Genomic DNA, 25421 nt, shown 5'->3' with positions numbered 1-25421 from the left:
CTAAAATTTTATGGTTATAACTTAGTGGGTCTGTTTCATTTATATGTTACTTAACTTACCAATTACACAATACGAGGCTTCAACTTATACTTGAATTCCAACTAATATATCTTAAAAGAACAAACATTAGATATGCTTTGATCATTGTATAAACTTTGTCTCCACCTTCAACCCTATGTATGCATTGAACTTGAGCTCAAGTGTCATCATTCATTATCTCAATTTGAGCATTTTTTCTCCCATGTGAGGCATGTAAGATGAGGTGTGTGTATTCATTGCAGGGGTTAAACCATAACAAAGGTGGCAATTTTTTCTTCCATTGTTTTAATTCCTCGCAGCATGTATGTGTGTGTGCGCGCTTGCACATGTTAATCCTTTCAATTTAAAGTGTGAAGTTCTCAAATGCACAACTCGCAAAATAGAAATTTAAATTTTATTATCTCCAATGCTTTTGTAAAGATATTTGTCAATCAAACACTAATGGAAACATGTCACGGATAAATCATTCCTTTAGTTATCGCATCTCAAATAAAATGATTGTCAATCTATAATGTTTTTCTATGAATATTTAGATTTTGAGCAATGTACAATATCAATTGAATATCAAAATACAATTACATACTCTTTGGATGTTGCATACGCAAGTCCTTTAAAAGTTGTTTAAGTTATTTTAACTTGCATATTGTTGACACTATTGATTCATACTCATCCTTTACAAATGATTTAGACATTGTATGTTTCTTCTTAGTATTACATAATATAAGAGAATCATTTCTTCTTAGTATTCCATAACATAAGAGAACTAATAAGACAAATCATTCAATTAAAGAATGTTGCTTAAGTGAATAATTTAGTTAAGTCAAAGTCACATCATCACTTTAAAACTTAGTTCATTATCAATACAAAACATAATCCCTCTTCTTCATAAGTCTTCAATATCTCACCATTTTGAGAGCCGTCTCCCAATAATCATAAAACGATTATTGTGTAAATTGAGACAAAATATGAAGTAGATATACAAGATCAAGTCTTGTGATAGACAAATAAATCAACTTGAGATGACAATAAAGTGAAGTAAGTGTGAGTTTGATTATACTATTCTCATCCTTATAATAAAAAAATCATACACATCCAAACTCGATATTCATGAAGTGTGAAATTTGTGTCTCATCTTTAACCATATCGAATAACGAGTATACTCATACTAATATCCACATCCACCTAAATATTTGTAAAATTATTTTTTTTTACAAAAGAAAAAAATATCAAAAGGAAATATGATATGCATTAATTTTAAAACAAGAGTACGAAATAAACTAAGGGGGTTATAGTTGCTCGTACTCATACCCATGCATGATCATTTGGGTATTTTTCATCAACATTGGAACATGGACAATACACAATAATACAAATTTATCTATTATCCATATTCTCTATAAGTTTGTCTACAAGACACTCAATTTGCAATAAATTCACTTTTGGCCAAATTGTAGTTTTGTTCCTTAGAAAATTTGATAGGTTTTTGCGCCAAAAAAAGAAATCTTATTTTAGAAATTATCTTGAGTATATAATTTCTTTGGCAAAAAGAAATTCCACTTGTTATAGATGACAAATCTTGTTTTGAGTCTATATGCTTGGATGGACTTATACTTAGTGTGTATCCACAGATTCTCTTATGTTGTGTTTGTAGGTGGAAGAGTCAGCATTAACCAAGTCATATTATCTTTAAGGGCATATATTTCCTTACCCATTCCCACCATATTCTCTAGCCCTTCATCACACACACCTTCATTTGCATATTGTTTCACAAGTTGCATCCCGCTCGCGGGTGGATCATGCCTCCATTAATACCTTTATTCGCTGTTTACTATATTGGGTTCCCTCGATTACTCTGCGTTCGGCTTCAACGTACTTTCACTGTTGAAGTGGTGGTGCGGTTCTCTGAGTCTTAGACGTCGTCATCCAAGCGAAGGTTCTGACATCGTAAGATTGGAAGCACTACAATTGGAAAGTTATAGCCTGCAAATATGAGATGGAACACTCTCCACACTGTTTTCCTTTACATACTTTATTGTAATTTAAAAGTTATTATTTACATTTTAATTTAATCTAAACACCTAAACTTCTTTTTCCAGAATCTAATCAGCAAAATAAATTTGGTAGAATCTGGATTGTTGGTTAAAATAATATTATATCTATCGGTGAAAATAAATGGTTCATATATACTAATTTTTAGTTACTTCACCCAAACCATGCCCTACTTTATGTTTGAGTTGATTTTTTGCAAGAACTTACTGTTTTTGAAAAATTTGAAGAAACTTGACAATTAAAGAGCACTGGCTAACCACGATAGGGATAATTATTAAATGGCCTAGAGAGGTTGTGAAAAATATTCTTAACCAGCACTGATTGTAGAAATCGTCCCAATCAGAAACCACTTCACATTTGTGTTCTCTTTTTTCCGGTAATAATAACCATTACACTCCATAAGAGTATAATTACTTCAGAGAAAAAAATATTAAAGGATTAATTGGTTGCGGATGAAAATATTTTTACGTAAATTAAGGAACCCCACCCCATCACCAATAATAAAATGTTGGACTAGCACATTACTTTTACAGCATTTTAAAAAATAACTGATCGTATTGTACAGTAAATGTGAAATTTTATTGTGTTTTGTGGGAAACAATAATACTTAGTCCTACTTTTTAAAAATATTTTCATTAATTTCATTCATACCAAAAGATGTCATTTCTGGTGTCTCTCATCCAGTCTTACTAAACTCACGGTTGAAGCAGGTGATCTAAAAATGAAATTATACTTCGCAAGTGTCAAAGCAACTTTAAAAGGTACAACCGCAACCGCTAGGCTAATATCGAACATTTTTGTTTGAATGAAACAACACAACTGAACTGGTAAACAGTTACCAAGAAACAGCCTAGGTACATCAAAAGTTTTCCCTTAGAACAATTCAGTTCAACTTAAATATAATTGTGATACTGCCTAGATCGGGACAATAGCTCCAAAGAACCACCTGGCGTCTTTTCAGAAATTCATCCACTACCTGACAGCACCTACAAAAAAAAGTTCAATGCGGTCAATTAACACAGATTATTCATTTATGGCTGATCTTGTAAACTCAAACAAGCCGGAATAACCAAAAATTCTGATATACTACAAATTCTGGTTACAAAACAAATAATTATCACGACTCTTTGCCGTTAAAAAATCCAGCGTTATACTTAATATGTTTTTCATAAAACATATTACAAATACAATTTAGATTTGAACAAAAGAAAAAAAAAGACGTAGAAAATTCTGAATACATTTATTTGATAACAAGCCAAATCCTCAAATACATACGGATTCTTCAGAACACGTACAAAATTATGTCATATTCCTAGTTCACCGCAGAAATATTATATTTTAAATGTTTAAACAAAAAATACCTGGCGAGGAGATCCAGACCGTGAGCGTGATCTTGGCCTGCATAATTCAATGAAAAACTCAGATCACATATAGAAGGTATTGCAAAAAGTTTACCCAACGTAGTATGTTTTACATACCTTGAAGATTTGATTGGTGATGCTGATCGTGATCTAGATCGTGACCTAGACACAGAACGCTCCAAGGATCTACTGTAGAATGAAACAGGTTTTCCATGAGAAAAGTAAAATGTCTAAAAGCTATTTGGCAATGAAATTTAACAAAAAACTCACCTTCTGGCCCTTTTCGGACTCCTACTCCTGCTGGGGCTTCTGGGGCTTCTGCTGCGGCTCCTAGAACGACTACTCTCATACTTTCTCACCTGCACAAACACCAGTAATTTTTAGTCCACTATTTTATTAAATGATAACACTCCACAAATCACTTTTCACAAAATCTCAAACATTAGAAAAATCCAGCACCCTCATGCGTATGGGGTACAAAATCATTTTATAGGGAAAAGAGGCAAAGTAAAGAAGAGTGCAAAATCTTTAAGCATGTCAAAAAGCTGCTTGAATTGTGGAATATATGCCAGCTATTGAAGAATTCCTTTTGATATAACTTCAGGATGAGATATTACCCGAATATAGGCTCGCGCCCAAGGATTTCTAAACTCGGTGTCATCCAGTTTGCGAATCTGTAAAGGTGTGTTAGAAAACGTATAGGAGAGTACAGCAGTAATTTTAGTATCATTTAACTGGATGAAGAACTTACAGCATACTTCATGTCGTCATAATTAGTGTAATCAACAATGCCAAAAGTCCCTAAACATTGAACAATAGTATAAGCGATATACACTAAAACTACATTTTAAAAATTGAAATGTCAAAATAGGAATACATTTGTAGAATAGAAATCTAAAAGTAAACAATTTGACATGCACACACAAAAGGCTCGTGTGAAAGTTGAGACACTTGCTCGAAATGATTCCCAGAATGTTGATTTCTCTACCCATGATAATAATTAAATCTATATTAAATACTCAGTTTCATAGACTCTTGTACACCAAAGCAGAGTTGATAAAAAGAAGACTGCTGTGTGCAATAAAGCCTTAATATAACAGATTAACTGGGATGCTTGATGTCTATTAATATAACGCCAGTGATGCATTAATGAATTAATAAAAAAGGATACCAAGTGTTCATGTCCCTTAACTGCAAACTTTCTATCATAAAAATTGTAATTTTCCAACTTTATATAACTCCAACCAATACACAATACGAGTTGAATAATGTAAAGTTATCTGAAATTATACAGCAATATACTTGACCAATCATCACCCTTCATACTAAATAAAATTCTATGATACGTAAAATTCATTCAAAATATCAGCCATCACCAAGAGAGAAAAAAATAACGCAGACACTTCTACATTCATCCGTCATCCCCTACCATCAACAAAAAACAAAAACACAGGCCTCTTCTCCCATCAATACCAACTCCTCCTCTCCGAATCATTGTGTCGCAGCAGCTGCAGAAATCACAGATGAAAGGCTGTCTACCAATGCCAGAGGTCACAGCCCATCTGGCAAGATGCAAATAAAGGGAGCAGCCACAAATCACTGCCATGCAACAGCCCTTAGAGGAGTGGCAATGTCACGACACAACACATTGGCACAATAGTTCAACCATTGTGTGTGATTTACAATAAAAGAAAGGCAATCCTCAACCTAGATTTTAATTTCCTTCGCAAGGTATTATGCATTCAAAAAAGAATTACATACAAAAGCAGCAGGGTAAAATTTATATCCTGAATGATTGTTTACGTCAAGATTCCCACTGTTTAAAGCACTCACTGGGCTTTTTGTTAACCTTGAAGGGAGTGAACTTCACAATTGCTCCATGGCGCATTTAACATTACTCAGCCTATGAATTGTGGACTCCAAACTAATAATAATGCCGAAAATAATACACACATATACTGATCAGAACGTGTTGCATGTTAATAGTGGAAATAGATGTTATATTGTCCCGCATGCCCTCTGGCACAATTATAAAGCAAACCCGTAGAAGTCATAAAGCAACAAATTTGGTTGTCCCTTGCCTATGAAGAGTTTCATCTCCATTCTACAATGCTTCATTTCTTCAATAATATTAATTTAAAACATTAGAACCTACATCGCATTAATATACTGGTCGTATTTATATAAGGTTTAAGATTGTGACGTTCAAACCCCTGGGATCCTATAATATATTTTAATTTTCATACAGAAGAGGAAGATAGCATGCGCTATAACAAACAAGTATTACTTATAATGTATCAATGTAATCAGTAATTTAGCAAAACAAAAACCCAAATGAAGGTGTACCTTCACTATCACGAGAAACCTCAGCAAAACAAACATCACCAGCTTTTCGCATATGATCCTGAAACCAAATATCATAACATGGTGAGGTGGGAACAATTTGAGCAGTACAGTTTACAAGCATGAAGATTATGATACCTTCAAATCTTGCCAGGATGCAGAAGATGGGAGTCCCCGAACAATAACTGCAGATGAAAATAAAAAATTAGCGAAATTGAGTGCAAAAATATGATAAGTTAACTACAGTTTATGAATACGTATTAAACAACTATTTCATATAAATTATGAACCATAAAAAAGCAAAGAAAAGACAAACAAAAAATGTTTCTCAAAATGAAAAATCCATAAACCTTAGCACCAACATTCTAAGCATAAAGGCTGAAAAAACTATATAATTAGAAAAAAAGATACACAAAAACAAACAAAGGATAGCTAAATGGACGCATGTGCAGTCTGAAGAAAAATAGCATTGCTCCCTATCCTTCAACATAAAACCAAGATTATGCCAAAAGCACAATGACACACCTCGAAATTCAGAATGGCGTGAGATGCCAAAACGACCCCCACCAGCCCCAGCCCCAGCCCCAGCCCCACCACTTCCTCCATATCCACGTCGATCACTTGACGATGGTCCTCTACCGCCATGAGCAAGTTCCACCTGAAACCAGAACACATGAGACATACCATTATAGAGGAATTTATCTAGAACCCAAAAGTTGGAACAGCTCCTTACCCGTAACCGACAACCATCAAAGTTGTATCCATCTCTACCTCGAATTGCATCTTCAGCATCTCGAGCATTATCAAACTAGCAACCCAACAAACAATAAATGATCAAATGGTAAAAGAGAAAAAAACATATAGACAGGAGGATAAATACTTCAACTAGTAATAAATATAGAAAAGAAAAATACCTCAACAAAACAATAACATGGAGGGCGGGGAGGAATCTTCAATTCAATATCCATTATACGACCATACTGTAGTGGGAATACCATTGCAACACAATTACATTAGTACACAACTATCAACCCCACTTATCAGAACTTGACTGTGAATTATATTAAAATGAACTAAACATATAATTGCTTCGAATGAAGGACGCAAGTGTAAAGCAAATTTGCTAAATATAAACTATGAAAAGTCAACAAGGTTCATAACAAGAAAATATACAAGTATGCTGGTCAAACATCATTTATCCTTGCTAAAAAGTCATAATAAGAGTAGTATTCCATACTGGCTATTCATCAGTTAAAATAAATTTTAAGTTGATTTCACTTTTTTTAAAAAGAGTATGCAAATAAAAATGGTTCTCTTAAGGAAATTCACATTGATGCAATTAGTACATTGCACAAGAAAAGTAAAAATTTCACCTTGTAGAAGAGATCTTCAATTTCTGACTCTCTGATGTCAGAAGGCAGGTTGCCGACGTAAATTGTGCGAGAAAACCGGCCACTCATGTTTGACAGTTATGCAGTCTTTCTACAAACAAAATTTGAAGCTCATCAGCAAGGTGGAGGATTTCTCTCGCTTATTTAAAGCCTAGGCAAAAACCTAAAAGTTCTACTTATCATCATCATTAGTCTAATGATTACACAAAAATAAATAAAACCAAAACTATGAAGCAAACCAAGAGAGCAATCCTTGAGGTGAGCCGTGCTCCACAAGCTCCATTGCTCATTTGCTCCAAGATGCTCCAAAGCTATAACAATATTGAAACTAAATTGGATCTCCTCATCCTTTCCAGTATTTTAGCAGGCATACATCTTCTGAGTGAGCAAGAATCTCCAATAATTTTAAAAAAATAACCATAACTCCACCCCGATTCTCCCATTCCCTTTCTATATCCCTATGTTTGAGTGCAAAGCTCATATTTGTCCAAGCGCTTGTCATCTATCATAAAGAAAGCATTGATGTCATGAGATCAAATTAAGATCGACATAGACTTAAACCTTACTCAGCTCTCTTTTTAACAGCATTGAAAAATCATCCCTGGCAAAAATTCGCAACATGACCTCTTACTGTAATGGTATATACTAGTTAAATCAACTTAACTGTCCTTAATGTGTAGTGGGACTATAATTCTCTACCCTCCCTGTCTGAAACACACGCTTATGTACACAAACCATTTACATAAGAACACTGTTTGTTTGAATTATTATTGCAACCCTCAGAAGTTACAACGAAGAAACCGCTAACCAGGTTCTTGAACCACTTCTAAAGATTTCACCCCCAGTGAATAACAACCTTAGCAATCAAATCAGCTAGTTTAGAGTATGCTAACTCCCTGTAAGATAAATCGAACAAACCACTAAAAAACAGAGAGACAAAATGATAAGATTAAAACCTAACTATTGAGCAAAGTCCTCGGAATATGCCCACAACAACCCATGTTGCGCACGTCAAGAAAAAAAAATGAAAATTCAAATTCCACCGAAGGAATCGAGTCAAAAACCCTAAGTGTACAGTTGGTCACTCAAATCAAATAGAGGCATGCTACAAGTGTAAATTCAGAAAGGCAAGAATAACTCGATGAATGTCATACCAAAAACAGAGGAGGAACGGCTTGCGGACCCAATCGAACCCTTCTTGCGGACCCAATCGAACCCTTCTTGCGAACCCAATCGAACCCTTCTTGAGAAACTCGACCCTTCCGAAGAGGAGAGAGCAGAATAGCGTAGGTAGTAAGGGTGTAGGGTTGAACCAATTTATGGATCCAAAAGGGGTTTGGACCTCCACTAAGCCCTGGCCCAATTCTACTCTTCCAAAGTGAAAATAAGCAATTAATAATTTAAGAAAATGGATAAAACTAAAATCAATTAATTACACATTTTAAAAAGATATATATCTTGCTCTTATAAAGACCTTTTCTAATTTCTATACAGTTATTATCTTTATGATATATATAGAGAGAGAGGATTTCTTTTTTTATTTTCCAATTTTATCTTTTGAATAATTTTTTTAAATTAAAATAATTATTTTATCAATTTTACCTTTTAAATGGTTATTTTTTAAAATTTAACTGTGTTATTTTATTTTAATCTTAATCATTCCATCAATTTTTATTATCACTAAAAAACTAATCTTTTTAATCAATTTTTATTATCATTAAAAATAGAGCTGTTAAAACGGGTAATCCGGTCCGACCCGACCCGATCCACCACGGATTGGTGGATTAAACGGGTTAGCTCATTGGCTCACTTAATTAACTTTTTTTTCATCCTCTTTTTCTCAGATTCTTATAACATGTTATTTTGATCGATCAAATTGAAACACTAATAATTGGACCAATTGATATAAAAGAAAATGAAACAAAATAAATATATTGTTATATATATTATAAGCTATCAAACATAAAATTTTGCCAATTTAGTTTAATGAGACATACACAACCGTTTGACCAAGAAACTACATATAGTCGTTAACAAAAATATATAACACAAGATAAAATTGTCATGTTTGTAGATAAGTCTAAAAACAAGATAAAACAAATGATATATTCCTGAATTATCCGATCTATAATATTATCCATCTATTAAATTGGAGTCCTGAATACATAAATTCACAGTATTATGCTCTCTTGAAGCATCTTCTTCTTTATCTCCTCTATTGCTAAATAAAGGTTGTGCATTTTGAATAATTAATTTAATTAGTTTGATTTAAATAAAAAAAAATAGGATTTGAATAACTAATTTAATTTAATTAATAAAAAGTAGGTGGGTTGGTGAGCCAACCTAACCCACCACGGGTTCAACCCGTGTGAGCCGGGTTCTTAGTAAGCCAGGCCAAATTGGCTCGCATAAAAAATTTTGCATTTTTTTTCCAACCCAACCCGGTTCAAATCCATGATGAGGCGGGTTGGCTCACGGGTTTCAACCCATTTTGACGCCACTAATTAAAAACTAGTAATATATAAAAAGCTTTACATATTTTATGTATACTTTTGCTTTTTCTGTTTTATTTTTTAATGGCAATAGTATAAAACTGATCCAAGTTTAAATTTTACTATTTTTTTATCTATTTATTCAATTTTTTCTTGCTTCTTAAATTAAAATTAAAATTTTTACTAAAATTATTTATATTTTACTTAACAACATTTTGAACTTTGTTATACTTTAAAATTTGAATTAGAGTTTTATTAAAAAATATTTATATTTTATTTAATAATACATCTGGAATTCACATTTTTCACTCTTATAATTTAGTTACTTTTACTAATTTAAAACTTTTAACCTATTCTATTTTACGTGTTTATAATTTTGTAACTCCAAATATTTGGAATTTTCTTCCTAATAATTTCATGAATTATTTATCTATATTTATATATAAAGAGAATTTTCCTATATTTATTTTCTAATTTTTCTTTTTAAGTTTTTTTAAAAAATAAAATATTTTTTATCAATTTTATTGTTTATTTAAATTTAACCATTTCTTAAAACTTAATCATTTTTTAATTATAAAACTACTATAAGATAAATAAAAACTATTTATATTGAATTTTATAATTATAATGATATCAATATAATAATAGTGATTTTATTTTTTTATTGTCAAATATTACGAGAATTTATGTTTTGTGTTAATAAATAATGAGAGAGAAATGACATAATAACATCAAGTCAAAAGTAGTAAAAAATGACTAAGTAAGTAGATGAAAGAAATGACACTTCATTAATGTGCATGGTGTCATATAAAAAAAATCATGTGGTCAATGACCAAACAATCATTTACATATCCTATATAAAGATTGTTTGTTCATCGATCAATACAAAATAAATCTCCTAAGATGACTTATTCTTGATCGCCCAATCATCTACCCATTCACCAATAACCTTTTTACCTTTAGCTACCCGATCATCTATATAGATCTGAAAAAAAAAAAGAAATATTTTATTTATCTATTATAGTTTAGTTGTAGGCTTAATATCCTATTTTGTCCACAGCTTCGCTCGAAAATGTCAAATTAGTCTATCCTTTAAAAAGTGTGTCAATTACGTCCTTACTTAATAAAATTTATATAAATGAAATCTCTTCCGTTAAATCCGTACAAACGACGTTAATTATTTTTCTCTCTCTTCTACTTTTTCTGCTTTTTCTGTGCAAAGCAGCAGTTTTTTTTCTCTCTTCTACTCTCTCTTTGAAATATTTTTACATGACTAAATCTGTATTAGATAATTACATAACTAAATTTTATGATTTTTAATTGATCAGTGTGAAAAATTGTTTTCCTGTGATAATTTATTTTCCTAAATGAAACTAAATTTGTATTTGGTGAATGAGAGTGACATTAGGGTATGCAGCGTAATAAAAGAGAAGAGCTTCTGTTTAATAATCAAGAAAGAAGAAGAAAGAACAAGAAGAGGAAGAGGAAGAGGAAGAGAAGCTGAAGTTCGTGTTTTTGGAGTGGTTGGTGAGATTTTGTTGGGCGGAGAAGAAAGATTAAGAAAGAAGAGAGAGGAATTTGGAATCGGTGGGTCTACGAGTATCGAAGAGAAGAAGAAACAATCGATTGAATCGAAAAATGTCGCTAACGAGCGTGAAAATGTCGGAAGAAGTGTGGTTAAGTTGCCTCACTCATGCATTGTCCACTGAAACCGAAGAGATTATGGGTCTTCTTTTTGGGGACATTCAGGTAATCTGACCTAACATTTCTTTCTATGTTATCGAGTCAATTGAAGAAACGCATAGACACAATACCAGGTTCGATTAATGATTTTTATGGGTTGGGTTGATTCAACATTCGAAAAACGGGAACGTGATTGCATTGATATGGGGGGCGTCTCCTTAGAAGAGGTCTGATCGGCGAAAGGATCGAGTGGAAACCGACCCTGAGCTCTTGGCCGCTGCAATTGCCCTCGCTGAGCGAATGACCATAGCCACTGGAACTACGACAAGGGTAATTGGTTGGTACCATTCACACCCGCACATTACAGTTCTCCCTTCCCATGTTGATGTAAAAACCCAGGCAACGTACCAGCTTCTTGACTCTGGATTTATTGGCTTGATTTTTTCTTGTTTCAGTGAAGATGTAAACAAGGTTTGTCTTCAATGCATGGCCAAAAGATTCTTCAATTGTAAATTTTCTTTAAGTTTATCGTCAAATACCTCTGGGTTGTGTTCAGGTTGGAAGAATTCAAGTAATTGCTTTCCAGTCATATGATGGGAGGCAGAATCAGTTATCAGGACCTATACCTTTATCTCTTGTAAATAGAAGCCCTATTATCGATATCGATTCATCGCCAAGTTCTTCAGAGAATTTATCAATAAGACATGGTTACTTCAAGGCAGAGAGCTCTTTGTAGGACGTAAAGCAGAAAAAAAGCTGCTGCTTTGCACAGAAAAAGCAGAAAAAGTAGAAGAGAGAGAAAAATAATTAACGCTATTTGTACGGATTTAACGGAAGAGATTTTATTGATATAAATTTTATTAAGTAAGGACGTAATTGACGCACTTTTTAAAGGATGGACTAATTTGACATTTTCGAGCGAAACTGGGGACAAAATAGGGTATTAAGCCTTTAGTTGTATGGAGTAAATGTATTTAATAAATTATGTGTGCTTGTAATATTTATTTTTTTGTTATAAATAGCAATCACCATACTGAAATAGGCTTTATATACATTTTTTTTATCCATTATATATTACTTTAGACGTGCTAACCCAGTGGAGGTGTTGACATAGCCTTTCTGCATGCATATGGATAGGATTTTGAATCATGGCTGCAACGTTGGGGGATTTAATTTCCTTTAAATGCAAAAGGCTACTCTTTACTTTAGAGCTTTGACCAAGCTCTTGGGCTTGTTGGTGGGGTTGTGTGCAACCTAGTGTTCTAGGAGGTCTGTTTTAAGGTCTTCTTTTTATTTTATTTTTGTTTACGTACGACCAAAGAACCAGGAGTAGATTAAGGTGATTTTTTTTTTTGAAAATGGGCCAGTAATGGAGGCAATTTAAGCCTCTTTGAAGGGTTATAAAATCTGCATTGATGTGGTAGATATGAGGAGAAAAAAGTCATAGTCACCTGTTAAGACCTCGACAAGTGTACCAAATCGTATCAAGTAATAATAAATGGTAAGACCAAGTATCGTTTCCCAAGAGATTCATGACACTAAACATTCATGTAATTACTTAACTAATTAAGACTTTTAAGAACAATTTAGGGTTTTGAATGCAAAAACAAGAAAGTAAATATGAATGCACTTTTGATTAATTGAAGAAAAATACAAAGGTGAATGAATGATATTGAAATTATGAGATGGGTATGTTGTTGGGGTTTAGATTTCACCTAGTTTACTCTCATGCATATAAGAATTCATCTTCTTCATTCAATTGTTAACATAACTTTCTAAATTACTTAAAACTCGATCCCTCGGCGAAGAAAGCCTATCCTTAACTACTAGACCACAATCCCTTGCATCCTTAATAATTAATTATGCATTACGATTAGAAGCTTAAGATGACCAAAACTCATATCCTCATCCCTGAACAATACTGCTTTTGGAAGAAATTCTCTAGATCGTGGTTTCTAAGTATTTCCCAATAATAAAGAAGACCATAAAATCATGCCATGAATGATCAAAACATAACAAGCATAGAGCAAAGGAGAAAATCCCTAACAATTGATGAAAGAAGCATATATCAATTCAAATACATGAGAGTTCACAAGGTTACATCATCCCCCAACAACAAATTGAATTTAGTTTCCCCTTGTCATGGAGAAACTAGATGAACAATGGAATAAGAATGAAAGATAAACCCTAAAAACCGAAGAGGAGAGCTTCTGCATCAACTTCTGCCTCTAGAGAGTTGGGAAAGTCTGCATTTGTGTCACTTATGTCAAAAGATACTCCCTCTAGGACGTCCAAGTCCTTATATACATCTGAATTGGATCATGGGCCAACGTCGCTAACGCTTAGTGCCCCAACTTAGGGCGCCCAGGCCAGCTTGCGGGAGGAGTGGCACTCAGCGACCCAGGAAGGGCGCCGAGGCGTGAAACGTTACATGAAGATTGGCGCTCAACGTTCCTGAAAGGGCACTCAGGCGTGAATGTGAGACTCTTGCGCTAAGGGCCCCATAAAAGGGCGCCTAAGCGTCCTACGACCTTCTGCAGCCTTCTCTTATGGTGTTCTTTTTGTCCTTTCTGAGTTCCAACTTCTTGACAAATTAACTCCTCTTCCAATTCATCCTAGTTTCCTACAAAATCAAGGGAATTTAGTGATAAAATCTTCAAGTATAACCTCAACTCTCTTATTCACCAAAATAAGCTAAAAACAAGAAAATAAGCAAGGTTCTAAGTCAAAAAGGGTTCATTTATTATCAAAATTTAATCCCAAATAACGGTGAAATCAATCGTTATCACAACCCCAAACTTGAAACTTTGTTTGTCCTCAAGCAAAACAACATGTAACTCAGCTTAAACAATAGTTCAATGGTTCAGCATATCACAAAGCACCTTCTTCTAAGACAAGTAATCACTCATAATTGCTTATCATAAAAATATCAGTCAAGATGAATTGATGTTTTATCTACTTAAACTCAACTATGGTGCTCACATATTCACAATATATAACAGATGCACACTTATGAATGATCAAGAATGTTATCCTATATTGCATGGAACAATTCCTCACCAATGATAATGTTTCACTCAAGCACTCAAAAGTGTTTCACTCAAGCACTCAAAAGTGTATAGTAAGGTGACACTCTTACACTCTACCATCACAATGTCACATGAATCAACTTTTCCTTTCATTTAACCATATATCAAACACACTCACAAGTAAGTTATCATCACAAGGACTTTTTGAGGCTTGTATTGAGGCTGAGCTAAGAAGAAAATTGGTTTTTCTAGACAAAAAAATCCTTGAGTTAAGAGAGTGCACAATTCATTTATTCACATTAACAATCAACTCTTTTTCTTCTTTTATGTGAGAAACCAATCTTCAATTCATTCCCAACTTTCCTTTCATTGAGCTTAACCTTTTATTCTCTTCTCTTTTCTTTTTCTTTTGCTTTTTGCTTTCGCTCAATGCTCTTTAATGAATTTCACAAAGTTCTTTACGGTTTCTCACAACCCCAAACTTAAACCATTCTCGATTACCACATAAACATACTCTACTTAACTCAAGGTAAGGATTTCAAAAAGGGTTTTTCAACTTTCAACTTTAGGCTCAAGGTTCAAAGGGTAAAGAGAAACATTGTTCTTTGTTGGGTTCATTTATTGACATTGGCTCTAAGGGAGAAGAAAACATGGCCTTGATCATATGTAACAAGCAAACAAGTGGTTTAATCATAGAAACTTAGGCAAAATAAATCATGCTTCCAAAGTAATAGCATTCAATCAATTAAAAACTCTAGAGCCCAATCTCTCACAGGCTAAATCAAGTTCCACAATTTAATAACATTTTGCCCAACAATTTAATCACAATTGAAATCATGCATTAGTTTCTAACAATCATGAGCAACCACCTGTCTATAAGACTACACCATGCATAATCTCAACATCAATCAACACAATAAAGCAGCACAAGATACATTACTCATCACAAACACATTAGCCAAACCATTCAAGCACAGTTCATTAGGCCAAGTACAGTACATATTAACCACTTTCAAAGTTCACAATTTCATAATAATAAAGCAAAAGAAAAAAATCCTGTTAGAATAACATCCATCAGTAGAAGCTCTCCAACAAATCAGCCTTTACTGTCATCAGAATCATCATCATCATCGTCTTCCTCTTCTTCTTCTTCCTCTTCATCTTCCTCCTCCTCTTCATCTTCAACATCCTCCTCCATAGCAGCTGCTCCAGATGTTCTAGCTCCTCCACTAGCCTGAGCTGGATCAGTAGGCCATGCAACATGGGCCATGAAGTCCTCTTGAGACATGTACTGTCTCTCAGGAAAGGCAGAAGTCAGGGTCATTAGTAACGCCTGTTCTCCTCTATACAATGCCTCCATCCTGGACTCCATTAGAGACATGTACACGTCGCTCATCTGGAAAGGAGTAGCATCCTGGGCCTGATCCTGCTGAGCCTGTTGTAGTGCTCTCCTATGAGGCCTAAGAGGTTGTGGTGCTGGCATAGGGATTCTTACCTCATCCAACATGCAGTATTGGGTGTAATAGGAGGCATCGATCTCCTTCCTTGTACGTTCAAATGGAGGTGTGCAAGTATTCACTCCTGCAAGCTCACACAAGTGAGTAATGAGAGAGGGTGTCCTAGAGGTGATTTGTTGCTCACAGCATGGGCATAGTGCTTGATCTCATCTGCTATTACCTGTCCCACATTAATATTTAAACCTTTGAGGACACAGTAGAGGAAGACTGCTTTGTTTGTGGTGATGTTTGATACATGTGAATAGGGTTGGATATTGGCATGAGTGAATGTCATCCAATATTTTGCCAAAGGAGTTAAGTATGACCTCCTAATATGATCTGGCATGTCATTCCTATTCCTCTGAAACTGGCCACCTGGCATGCACAAAGTCCCCTCCATATCAGCATAATTAATATCCTCCTCTATTGCTAGAGCAAACTAACACTGATCCCCTGTCCATTCAGCACCAAGAAACCTATTGATTGTGACATCATCATAGGATATTCTTTTTCCCCTCACATAGCTTGTATATGCCTTATGACTAGCACCGAATACCCTTGCATTTGTATAAAACTCCTTCACCATAGCTATGTTGGCAGGTGATGGATAAGAAGCTAAGTTCTCCCATTGCCTTCTTTCAAGTTTCCTTTCAAACTCAGGAGCCATGGTAGGTATTAATCCCACCTTTCTTTCCATCAATAGCCTCCTGTTTTGTACTATCTGGAAGTGTCTCTCATGCATGTGCAAGATGAACTTGTTAGAGTATATTTGCTCTTTCCTCTTTTGTCCTCTGTCTGTCTTGGAGGCCATAGTCTTAATACGCTTACCAGAGGATGAAACCATACATGCACCACAAACATACACAATACATTTCACTGATGAGTCATCTATAATATCAATTCATTCAACACATACTCACTAGTACTTACAAACATGCTTTCTATTGCTCATAACACAATTCACACTCTCAACATAACACATCAAACATAAGCATCTTAAAATTAAAGCACCAATCAACATAAAAAAAACTTTTCTCCAACGCTGAGGGCCAATCAAGGGGCCCTCAGCGGCACCTACACACAATCAAAACCACCAGAACACAAAACAAACACCATGCACCAACCACGCCCGCGCTGAGCGCCCCACCCAGGGGGCCCTCGGCGCCAAACTAGAAAATGAAACATGACCATTTGGCATTTTTCTCCTTCAATGCAGGGTTTTCCACCGTTTATTTTCAACACTATACCCTCTCCAAACAGTTTAATCAACAAATTCAACAATACATCATGCATAAACATCAAAAATCAAAGCTTTCAAGAGTAAAAATTGAAAATGCAAGATACTTACTTGAATGGAAATCAAAGCTTTTGAAAGATGCACAAAGAGCTTGTGAAAACTTAGGGCTTTTATGGACACTAGCAACAACACACCAAAAACCCCAAATTTGATGGATGGAATGAAGCAAAGAGAGTGGAAATGGTGATTTTTTGTGATTAGATGAAAGGGGAAAGTTAGAGAGAACCCTAGGCAAAGGTCTTAGGTGGCTGGAAAGTGTGGGAGTGAGAAATGAGGGTAAAATCGTGCCCTTTAAGGTTAAAAGAATGGGTTAGGCCTAATGACGCTGAGATTCAAAAGCCCAAGGTGTCCAAACAGCGTCGCTAGCGTTGAGCGCCCCTCAAAAGGCGCTAAGCGTGATGCGATACTTATTCTCCCCTCTTTTCTTGCTTGCCCTAAGTGTCTTTAGGTAGGGGCCCTCAACTTCAACCCTTAATTCTTTTAAATTTTTTCCCTTTCAAAACTTTCCACTTTCCAACTCAAGCTTAACATCTCACACTTAAAATAATTAAACTCTCGATGCACATAACTTTCTAAATTACTTAAAACTCGATCCCTCAACGAAGAAAGTCTATCCTTAACTACTAGACCACAATCCCTTGCATCCCTAATAATTAATTATGCATTACGATTAGAAGCTTAAGATGACCAAAACTCATATCCTCATCCCTGAACGATACTGCTTTTGGGAGAAATTCTCCAGATCGTGGTTTCTAGGTATTTCCCAATAACAAAGAAGACCATAAAATCATGTCATGAATGATCAAAACATAACAAGGAGAAAATCCCTAACAATTGATGAAAGAAGCATATATCAATTAAAACCAATTCAAATACATGAGAGTTCACAAGGTTACATCTTCCCCCAACAACAAATTGAATTTAGTTCCCCCTTGTCATCGAGAAACTAGATGAACAATGCAATGAGAATGAAAGATAAACCCTAAAAACCGAAAGGAGAGCTTCCGCATCGACTTTTGCCTCTAGAGAGTTGGAAAAGTCTGAATTTGTGTCACTTCTGTCAAAAAATACTCCCTCTAGGATGTTCAAGTCCTTATATACGGTTGAATTGGATCATGGGCCTATGTCGCCAACGCTCAGCACCCCAACTTAAGGCGCCTAGGCGAGCTTGCGAGAGGAGTGGCGCTCAGCGCCCTAGGAAGGGCGCCTGGGCGTGAAACGTTACATGAAGATTGGCGCTCAGCGTTCCTGAAAGGGCGCTCAGGCGTGAATGCGAGACTCCTACGCTGAGGGCCCCATAAAAAGGCGCCTAAGCGTCCTGCGACCTTCTGCAACCTTCTCTTCTGGTGTTCTTTTTGTCCTTTTTGAGTTCCAACTTCTTGACAATTTAACTCCTCTTCCAATTCATCCTAGTTTCCTACAAAATCAAGGGAATTTAGTGATAAAATCTTCAAGTATAACCTCAACTCTTTTACTCACCAAATCAATCTAAAAACAAGAGAACAAGCAAGTTTCTAAGTCAAAAAGGGTTCATTTATTATCAAAATTTAATCCCAAATGACGGTGAAATCAACCGTTATCAATACCACGAGACAAATTTTGAGTGAAAGAGTGAGAATTAATTTGTCACACCTAAGACTAGTAGTGGATAGAGTTGTCAAAACGGGTAACCTAGCTCGACCCACCACGGGTTGGTCACTTAGTGAGTCAACCCAATCGGGCTCACTTATTAGCGAGTTGAAAAAATTTGAACCCGACTTGACCCACCACGGGTTTGTGGGTTAAACGGGTTGACTCACTGACTCATTGACTCACTGACTCATTGACTCACTAAGGGCAGTGAAGCTCGCGGATCCCCTGATCGATTAGATGCCTCATTGCTAGGCGTGGATGATGCTGTGGTGCTTACTGCGGAGGAGGATGACATGTAGAGGCTCGGGTAGGGAGTTCTGCGTGGACCGCTGTAGAAGACAATGGTTTCACGCGAGGCTGTTAGCGGAGGCGGAGTTGGGAGCAACGATGGTTGAAAAGGTGCTGAAGCTGGTGGAGGATGCAACGTGCGTGACGGGATGCTGAACAAGGTTCTGATGGTGTGTGGCGACGGAGATTAGGTTTAATTATTTTGTTAGAAGTCATAATATATGCTACATCTTTTTTCATTCCTGACCATCAGAAAGATTCTTTAAGATCATGGTACATTTTAGTCATGCCAAGATGCATGCTAAAACGACTCTTGTGTCCCTCCTCAAGAATTAATCTCTCTAGATCAACATCATTAGGAAAACAGACTCTGCCTCTGAATCTTAAAGTACCATCAACTCCCAAAACAAACTTCTTACCCTCATTTGTACCCATCAAACCCATTGCTTTCTGTAGCTCGACATCAGTTAACTGTTTCTCTCTTATACTACCCAGAAGACCACTCGAAACCACTATATTACTGCATCGGATAACATTTGATTCAAATTCCACATGTAGTCTCAGATCTCTTAATTTCTCCACTAACTCTAGCTCTTTGACCATCAAAGCAGACATATGAAATGTCTTTCTACTCAATGCATCCGCTACAACATTAGCTTTTCTCGGATGATAAAGAAGATCAAATTCATAATCTTTTAAGAACTCCATCCATCTCCTCTGCCTCATATTCAGTTCTTTCTGATCAAAAAGATATTTTAGACTTTTATGATCACTGAACACCTGAGACTGTGCACCATATAGATAGTGCCTCCAGATCTTCAAGGCGAAAATAATAGCCGCCAACTCCAAGTCATTAGTAGGATAATTTTACTCATGAATCTTAAGTTGCCTTGAAGTATAAGCAACTACCTTCTTCGCTTGCATCAACACACATCCTAGTCCCTGATAGAAAGCATCACAGTAAACCTCAAAAGGTCTACCTATGTCAGGGATCACCAACATTGGAGCACTCGTCAACCTCTGCTTTATCTCTTGAAAGTTAGTCTTACATCGGTCAGTCCAAGCAAAAGGTTGATCTTTCCTTGTCAACTGTGTCAACGGTACCACTATCTTAGAAAATCTTTCTATGAATCTACGATAGTAGCCCGCCAACCCAACAAAGCTCCGGATCTTAGTAGCAGACTTGGGTCTCTCCCACTGTAACACTGTTTGAACCTTATTAGCGGGATCCACTGATATACCAACAGCTGAGATCACATGCCCTAGAAACTGCACTTCTTCAATCCAAAACTCACACTTGGACAATTTAGCATACAACTTCTTCTCTCAACACCTCAAGCACTGTCCTAAGATGCTTAACATGTTCCTCCTAAGTCTTGTAGTAGATAAGAATGTCATCAATGAAGACAACAACAAACTTATCTAAGAACGATCGAAAGATTCTACTCATATAGTCCATGAATATGGCTGGAGCGTTAGTCACACCAAAAGGATAACCACATACTCGTAATGACCATATCTAGACTTGAAGGCAGTCTTTTGTACATCACTTGCTTTAACCAGGATTTGATGGTAACCTGACCTCAGATCGATCTTGGAAAACATCGTAGCCTCATGCAACTGATCCATCAAGTCATCTATTCTGGGCAATTGATACTTGTTCTTGATGGTCAATTTATTCAACTAACGGTAGTCTACACACAACCTTGAGCTATCATCCTTCTTCTTGACTAACAATACTGATACACCCCAAGGTGAGACACTTGGTCGAATAAACTGCTTCTCAAGCAACTCCTCAATTTGCTTCTTCAATTCCACCAACTCTGCAAGAGTCATCCTATAAGGAGAAATTGATATTGGTCATGCACCAGGCACCAGATCAATAGAGAATTCAACCTCTCTGAGGAGGTAATCCAGGCACTTCCTCTGGAAATACATCCAAGAAATCACTCACTACACAGTGATCTAAACTCCGCCCGGGCTGAACAACCTCCACATGCGTCAAAACCAAGAAACAACATAGGCCTTCCATCACTTCTTGCCGAACCTGCCCTGTAGACAACAACTCTGACTCCGCAACCTCAGAAAACAATAACTTCTTCTTTCCATAGTCTATAAGAATGTGATTGACAGACAACCAATCCATCCCTAAAATCACATCCAAACCCAACAGAGGCAAACAGATAAGATTAACTCTGAACTGTTGCCCTTCAACACTCAAAGGACATCGAACACATAGAAAATGTCTTAACCAACCCATATGCTGAAGTAAACACCACAAGGTCATACTGCAGCTCTTTAACTAGTAACCCCAACTCTTGCATACAAGCTTCTGACACAAAGGAGTGTGTCGCTCCAGAATCAAACAATACACAACAAACTCTACCAAGGAACACACAACTGCTGATAATAAGACTACATGACCCAGCTTCCTTTGCCCCAGACATGGCGTAAACTCTACCTATAGTCTGAGGTCTGTCACCTCCCCTCTGTTGTGACTGCACCGGTCTAAGTCCTGATCTCACATCTATTGAACAATCCCTCTCAAAATGTCCATCTTTTCCACAAAGACTGCATCTCCTAAAGCCTGCCAATTGAGGACAAACTCTCTTCACAAGTGGTCCACCACACTGATAACACTACACTCCACATGTCTGACCTGACTGACTACTTTGCTGAGAAGAAGACCCCCAAGACCCATAAGTTGGAGGCCTAGAATAAGGTTTTCTTCTATCTCTAGGAATGAAACGAGACCCAGAAGGTCCACCAACTCTCTATGGTTGCCTACTCTGCTTCTTCATCTCTTCTTTGGTCTTCTCAAGTACTCTAGCCCTCTCCACCGAGGCTGGAAACTCCTTGATACACAAAGCCATGACCAAAAGCTTAACATCACCTCTCAACGCATTTTGAAATTTCCTACATTTTCATTCTTCATCCATGGTCAATGTATGAAATCGGATAAGATGCTTAAAACGATCCGCATACTCAAATACATACATGTTTCCTTGCACCAACTGAAGAAATTCAATCTCCTTTGCAAATCTCACACTATCTAGAAAGTACTCTGTGTAGAACTTTTTCTTGAATAAATCCCATGTAATAGGAGTATCGCTGCCTTGAAGGAGCATCCTCATATTACTCGACCAATGACTGTCCTCTTCAGACAATAAGTACTTTGTATAAGAAAGATTGTTCTCTTATGGACATCTTTTTGCGTTGAATATCCTTTCCATATCTCTAAACCACTTATCAGCTTCATTAGGACTTGACTTTCCACTGAACTTAAATGGATGATGTTGCAGAAAACTCTCTAAACTTCAATCCTGAGACACAACTAGTGAAGAAGAAGAAGGCACTGCTGAAACTTTCCCACTACTCATCAACTCCACATATTGCCTTTGGGAGGCTTCAGCTGACATCCTAGTAGCGTCTAACTACTACAAAGCAACTGTATTCTACTGAACCAAAGCAACATTTTGATTCTACATTGCCAGTATAATAGATTCCATCATCCTCATAAGGTCTAGTGCATCTGGATTAGTAGGTGGTGGAGGAGGAGGCCTAGGTGTCATCTTCTACTTACACAAAGAGAAAAGCCATCAGCCTAATTCTAAGAAGCAAGGATACTAACCAAACCTAACTATGAGTACACAACACAACCATAGTACACTCATAACCTACAGGATTCCTAAGGAAAGAACTGCTCTGATACCAAAAATGTAGCATCCTAAAATATAGCACAAAACTATATAATAGTCATCACATGTTAATATGATAGATCAGTTAACACGATGGATAAGGAGTATAAAGTCGTTTTTACAATCATCCAAGGAAAACTATAAACATAATTTATATACAAAATGTACTAGTATCTGAACTATGTACAATACGGGTGTATCAAAAGTTCACCAAGAAACTATAAGTACTCAAAAGAAGACCATCTATAGCTCTATACATCAGAATCCCCTTCGCCTAAAGCTTGCTCGACGGACACGTCATCTTGCTCTATTCATACCCACCAGATGATCATCGCCAAAGGAAAATATACACAAAACAAACAACCAAGAAACATATAAGAAAGGTAAGCTAGTTGAAAAAAAATCATTCATACTAAAGTAAACACCATATACAAGTTCAAGAACACCATAGATTTCACATTATTTCTCTTCACACCTACTAACTCAAGGTTGGCCAAACTCTTTACCATCTAGTATAAATGTCGAGCCATGAATAGTTTTGCACCTGTGTGGTGGAACAACTGATCCACTCAAAGCTACCACACAGGGTTAGTCCTTAAAATGCCCTTTGCCACCATGAAGAAAGGCCCTCAGGCTAGGACCTCCTGCTCCTCTCACGACATGACTCATCACTCTCTAATTAAGCACAAATGATCATTAGAGGTTCAGAATAACCACCATATCGGCTTCTTACAACTTATACTAATCTCCCATAAATTACCATTAAGAGATTCCTCCTTGGAACTCTTTAGACAACTTTAAAAACCACATACTCTCTTTTGAATCTCAACTCAGAACTTTGATACTCATATAAACTCTTACATAATCATACATCATCTCTAAATGAATCAAAGCATCACTCAAATCAATCAAGAATAAAGAAAGAAAGAGTCAACCAAAAACCTGGATTGTCGCCCGGAGACCACACTCGTTGGACAACCACAGAGTTCTCTCGCTCAGAGACCCACCTCACTGGGCGAATACACATATAGTGGTTCCTAGACCTCACCCTCTCGCTCAGTGACTCAGCTCGTTGTGGGAATAAAATGACAGTGTTCCCAGACTCCAAACCTCTCGCTCGGTGAAGTAGCTCGATGTGCAAATAAAGTGACGGTGATCCAGACCCCCAACCCATTCGCTCAGCGATCCAGTTCGATGTGCGAATGAGAAGACCGTAGTCGAGATCCTCAACTTCTCGTTGAGCGACTCCACTCGCTCAGCGAGTCTGCATAACTCTATAGTACGAAATCTACATAATTATGACCCTAAACCAAACTTGACCAAAATGAGATATTTTTCCCAACTTCTAACCCTCCTATTTTGTGTTATACACTCAATTAAACTTATCCAATTGTACCTAGACTATCCTAAACTCATTTTTAAAGTGTTACTACCAAGATTAGACTTTAAAATCTACCAAACTTCAAGTTATGGACCCAAATTGAATTTTATCACTTTTAGTTCTTAAGTGTGCAACTTAATGGTCAAAACAAGTCAGAATTAACTTCATTACAAACCCCAACCACTCATATTTATCCTATAACACCCTATCCAAAATTCACTACTCAAGTTCCCAAATTTGCACCTAAACCATTCAAAACAGTACCAAAATACTAACAACTCTATGCTATAATAACTCAATATCATCCACCTTCATAACACCAATCACATACACAAGACAATGACCACCTTTTACTAGATTCATCCAACCATTTCAATCAATCACTCATGCATATTAAAACTAACACCTTAGTCAAACATCAAATTCAACATACATATGAATTTCCATATCATCACATACCAAAACATATCTTGCAACTCAATTAAAATGAAAAACACTAGCTTCCCTTACCTCTTACTCAACTACCCAAACTCAAAACGCTCCACAGATTGCTTGCACCGCAAGGAATTTCTAAAACACCTACACATCACCGATTGGTGATTGGAGATGAACTTTAGAACCTCAATCGAACCAAGAAACAAGGAAGAGAGATTCTTGATCCATGCAAAAAAGAATCGTTGTGCATGATCAAGAACCCTAAAATGCCAAAGAAAAGGAGTTTTTTACTTACTTGCTCTAAACAACAAATTGATCGATTGAAGTTGTGGACCTCGACGCAATGATCGCCTAGGTATCTCTTGATTGTCAAACGAAAGATAAGGAGTTAAAATGCTTAAAAAGATGGTAAAGAGGTTAAGAGAATAATGTTTTAGAGAAATAAAAGGTGATTTAGATTAGGAGACAAGTTTAGAAAATTCTATTTATATTATGTTATTATTTTATAATAAAATTTTCGGTTTCATTATTTTAATATACATATCAACTCTAATACTCTACTTTCTAAGGTCTTACAGTTTAAATCCATTATCAACTCTAATATTCTATTTTCTAGGTTCTTACCGTTTATATCCATTAAATTTGCTAGTGAAAATAATTTACTTTTTTATGATATAATATTATAATTATAATTATAAAAATAAATAAAAATAATTTTTACTTTTAGTAGTTTTTATTTATTTCTAAATAATTGTTATTATATATAGTTATTTTAGTTTAAAAATAGTTAAATTTATAAAAAGTGGT

The 25421-nt window shown here is 36.0% G+C and overlaps 3 protein-coding genes across 7 annotated transcripts; 1 reads left to right on the top strand and 2 right to left on the bottom strand.

Annotated features, from left to right (window-relative positions):
• Positions 1–2799: 2799 nt before the first annotated feature.
• Positions 2800–8499, bottom strand: LOC108332087 (serine/arginine-rich splicing factor SR34A). 5 transcript variants are annotated; one of them, XM_052876584.1, is made up of 14 exons: positions 8338–8495; positions 7423–7494; positions 7166–7270; positions 6707–6772; positions 6526–6600; positions 6318–6450; positions 5931–5977; positions 5796–5853; positions 4201–4250; positions 4067–4123; positions 3720–3808; positions 3567–3638; positions 3450–3486; positions 2800–3074 (listed from the first exon to the last, which is right to left on the bottom strand). In XM_052876584.1, the coding sequence occupies exons 3-14, from the start codon at positions 7250–7252 to the stop codon at positions 3054–3056; spliced, it is 792 nt and encodes a 263-aa protein (XP_052732544.1). In that variant the 5' UTR covers positions 7253–7270; positions 7423–7494; positions 8338–8495; the 3' UTR covers positions 2800–3053. The 5 variants fall into 5 exon arrangements, with proteins under 5 accessions (XP_052732544.1, XP_052732543.1, XP_052732545.1 ...); XM_052876583.1 differs by having other exon boundaries at positions 7166–7274; positions 8338–8494; XM_052876585.1 differs by lacking the exon at positions 7423–7494 and having other exon boundaries at positions 3567–3635; positions 7166–7274; positions 8338–8499.
• Positions 8500–11313: 2814 nt separating this feature from the next.
• Positions 11314–12094, top strand: LOC108330333 (uncharacterized). The gene is made up of 3 exons (XM_052876490.1): positions 11314–11424; positions 11581–11829; positions 11915–12094. Exons 1-3 carry the CDS (start codon positions 11314–11316, stop codon positions 12092–12094), a joined length of 540 nt encoding a protein of 179 aa, XP_052732450.1.
• An 8866-nt stretch (positions 12095–20960) lies between these two features.
• Positions 20961–22234, bottom strand: LOC108330334 (uncharacterized). Its single transcript, XM_017564822.1, has 5 exons — positions 22098–22234; positions 21889–22016; positions 21334–21687; positions 21148–21248; positions 20961–21026 (listed from the first exon to the last, which is right to left on the bottom strand). Exons 1-5 carry the CDS (start codon positions 22232–22234, stop codon positions 20961–20963), a joined length of 786 nt encoding a protein of 261 aa, XP_017420311.1.
• Between the last annotated feature and the right edge of the window lie 3187 nt (positions 22235–25421).

Source organism: Vigna angularis, chromosome 4 (genome assembly GCF_016808095.1).
Source record: "Vigna angularis cultivar LongXiaoDou No.4 chromosome 4, ASM1680809v1, whole genome shotgun sequence".
Lineage (NCBI taxonomy): Eukaryota > Viridiplantae > Streptophyta > Magnoliopsida > Fabales > Fabaceae > Vigna > Vigna angularis.
Note: the sequence above shows the minus strand (reverse complement) of the source record. Positions and strands in the feature narration are given on the sequence as shown.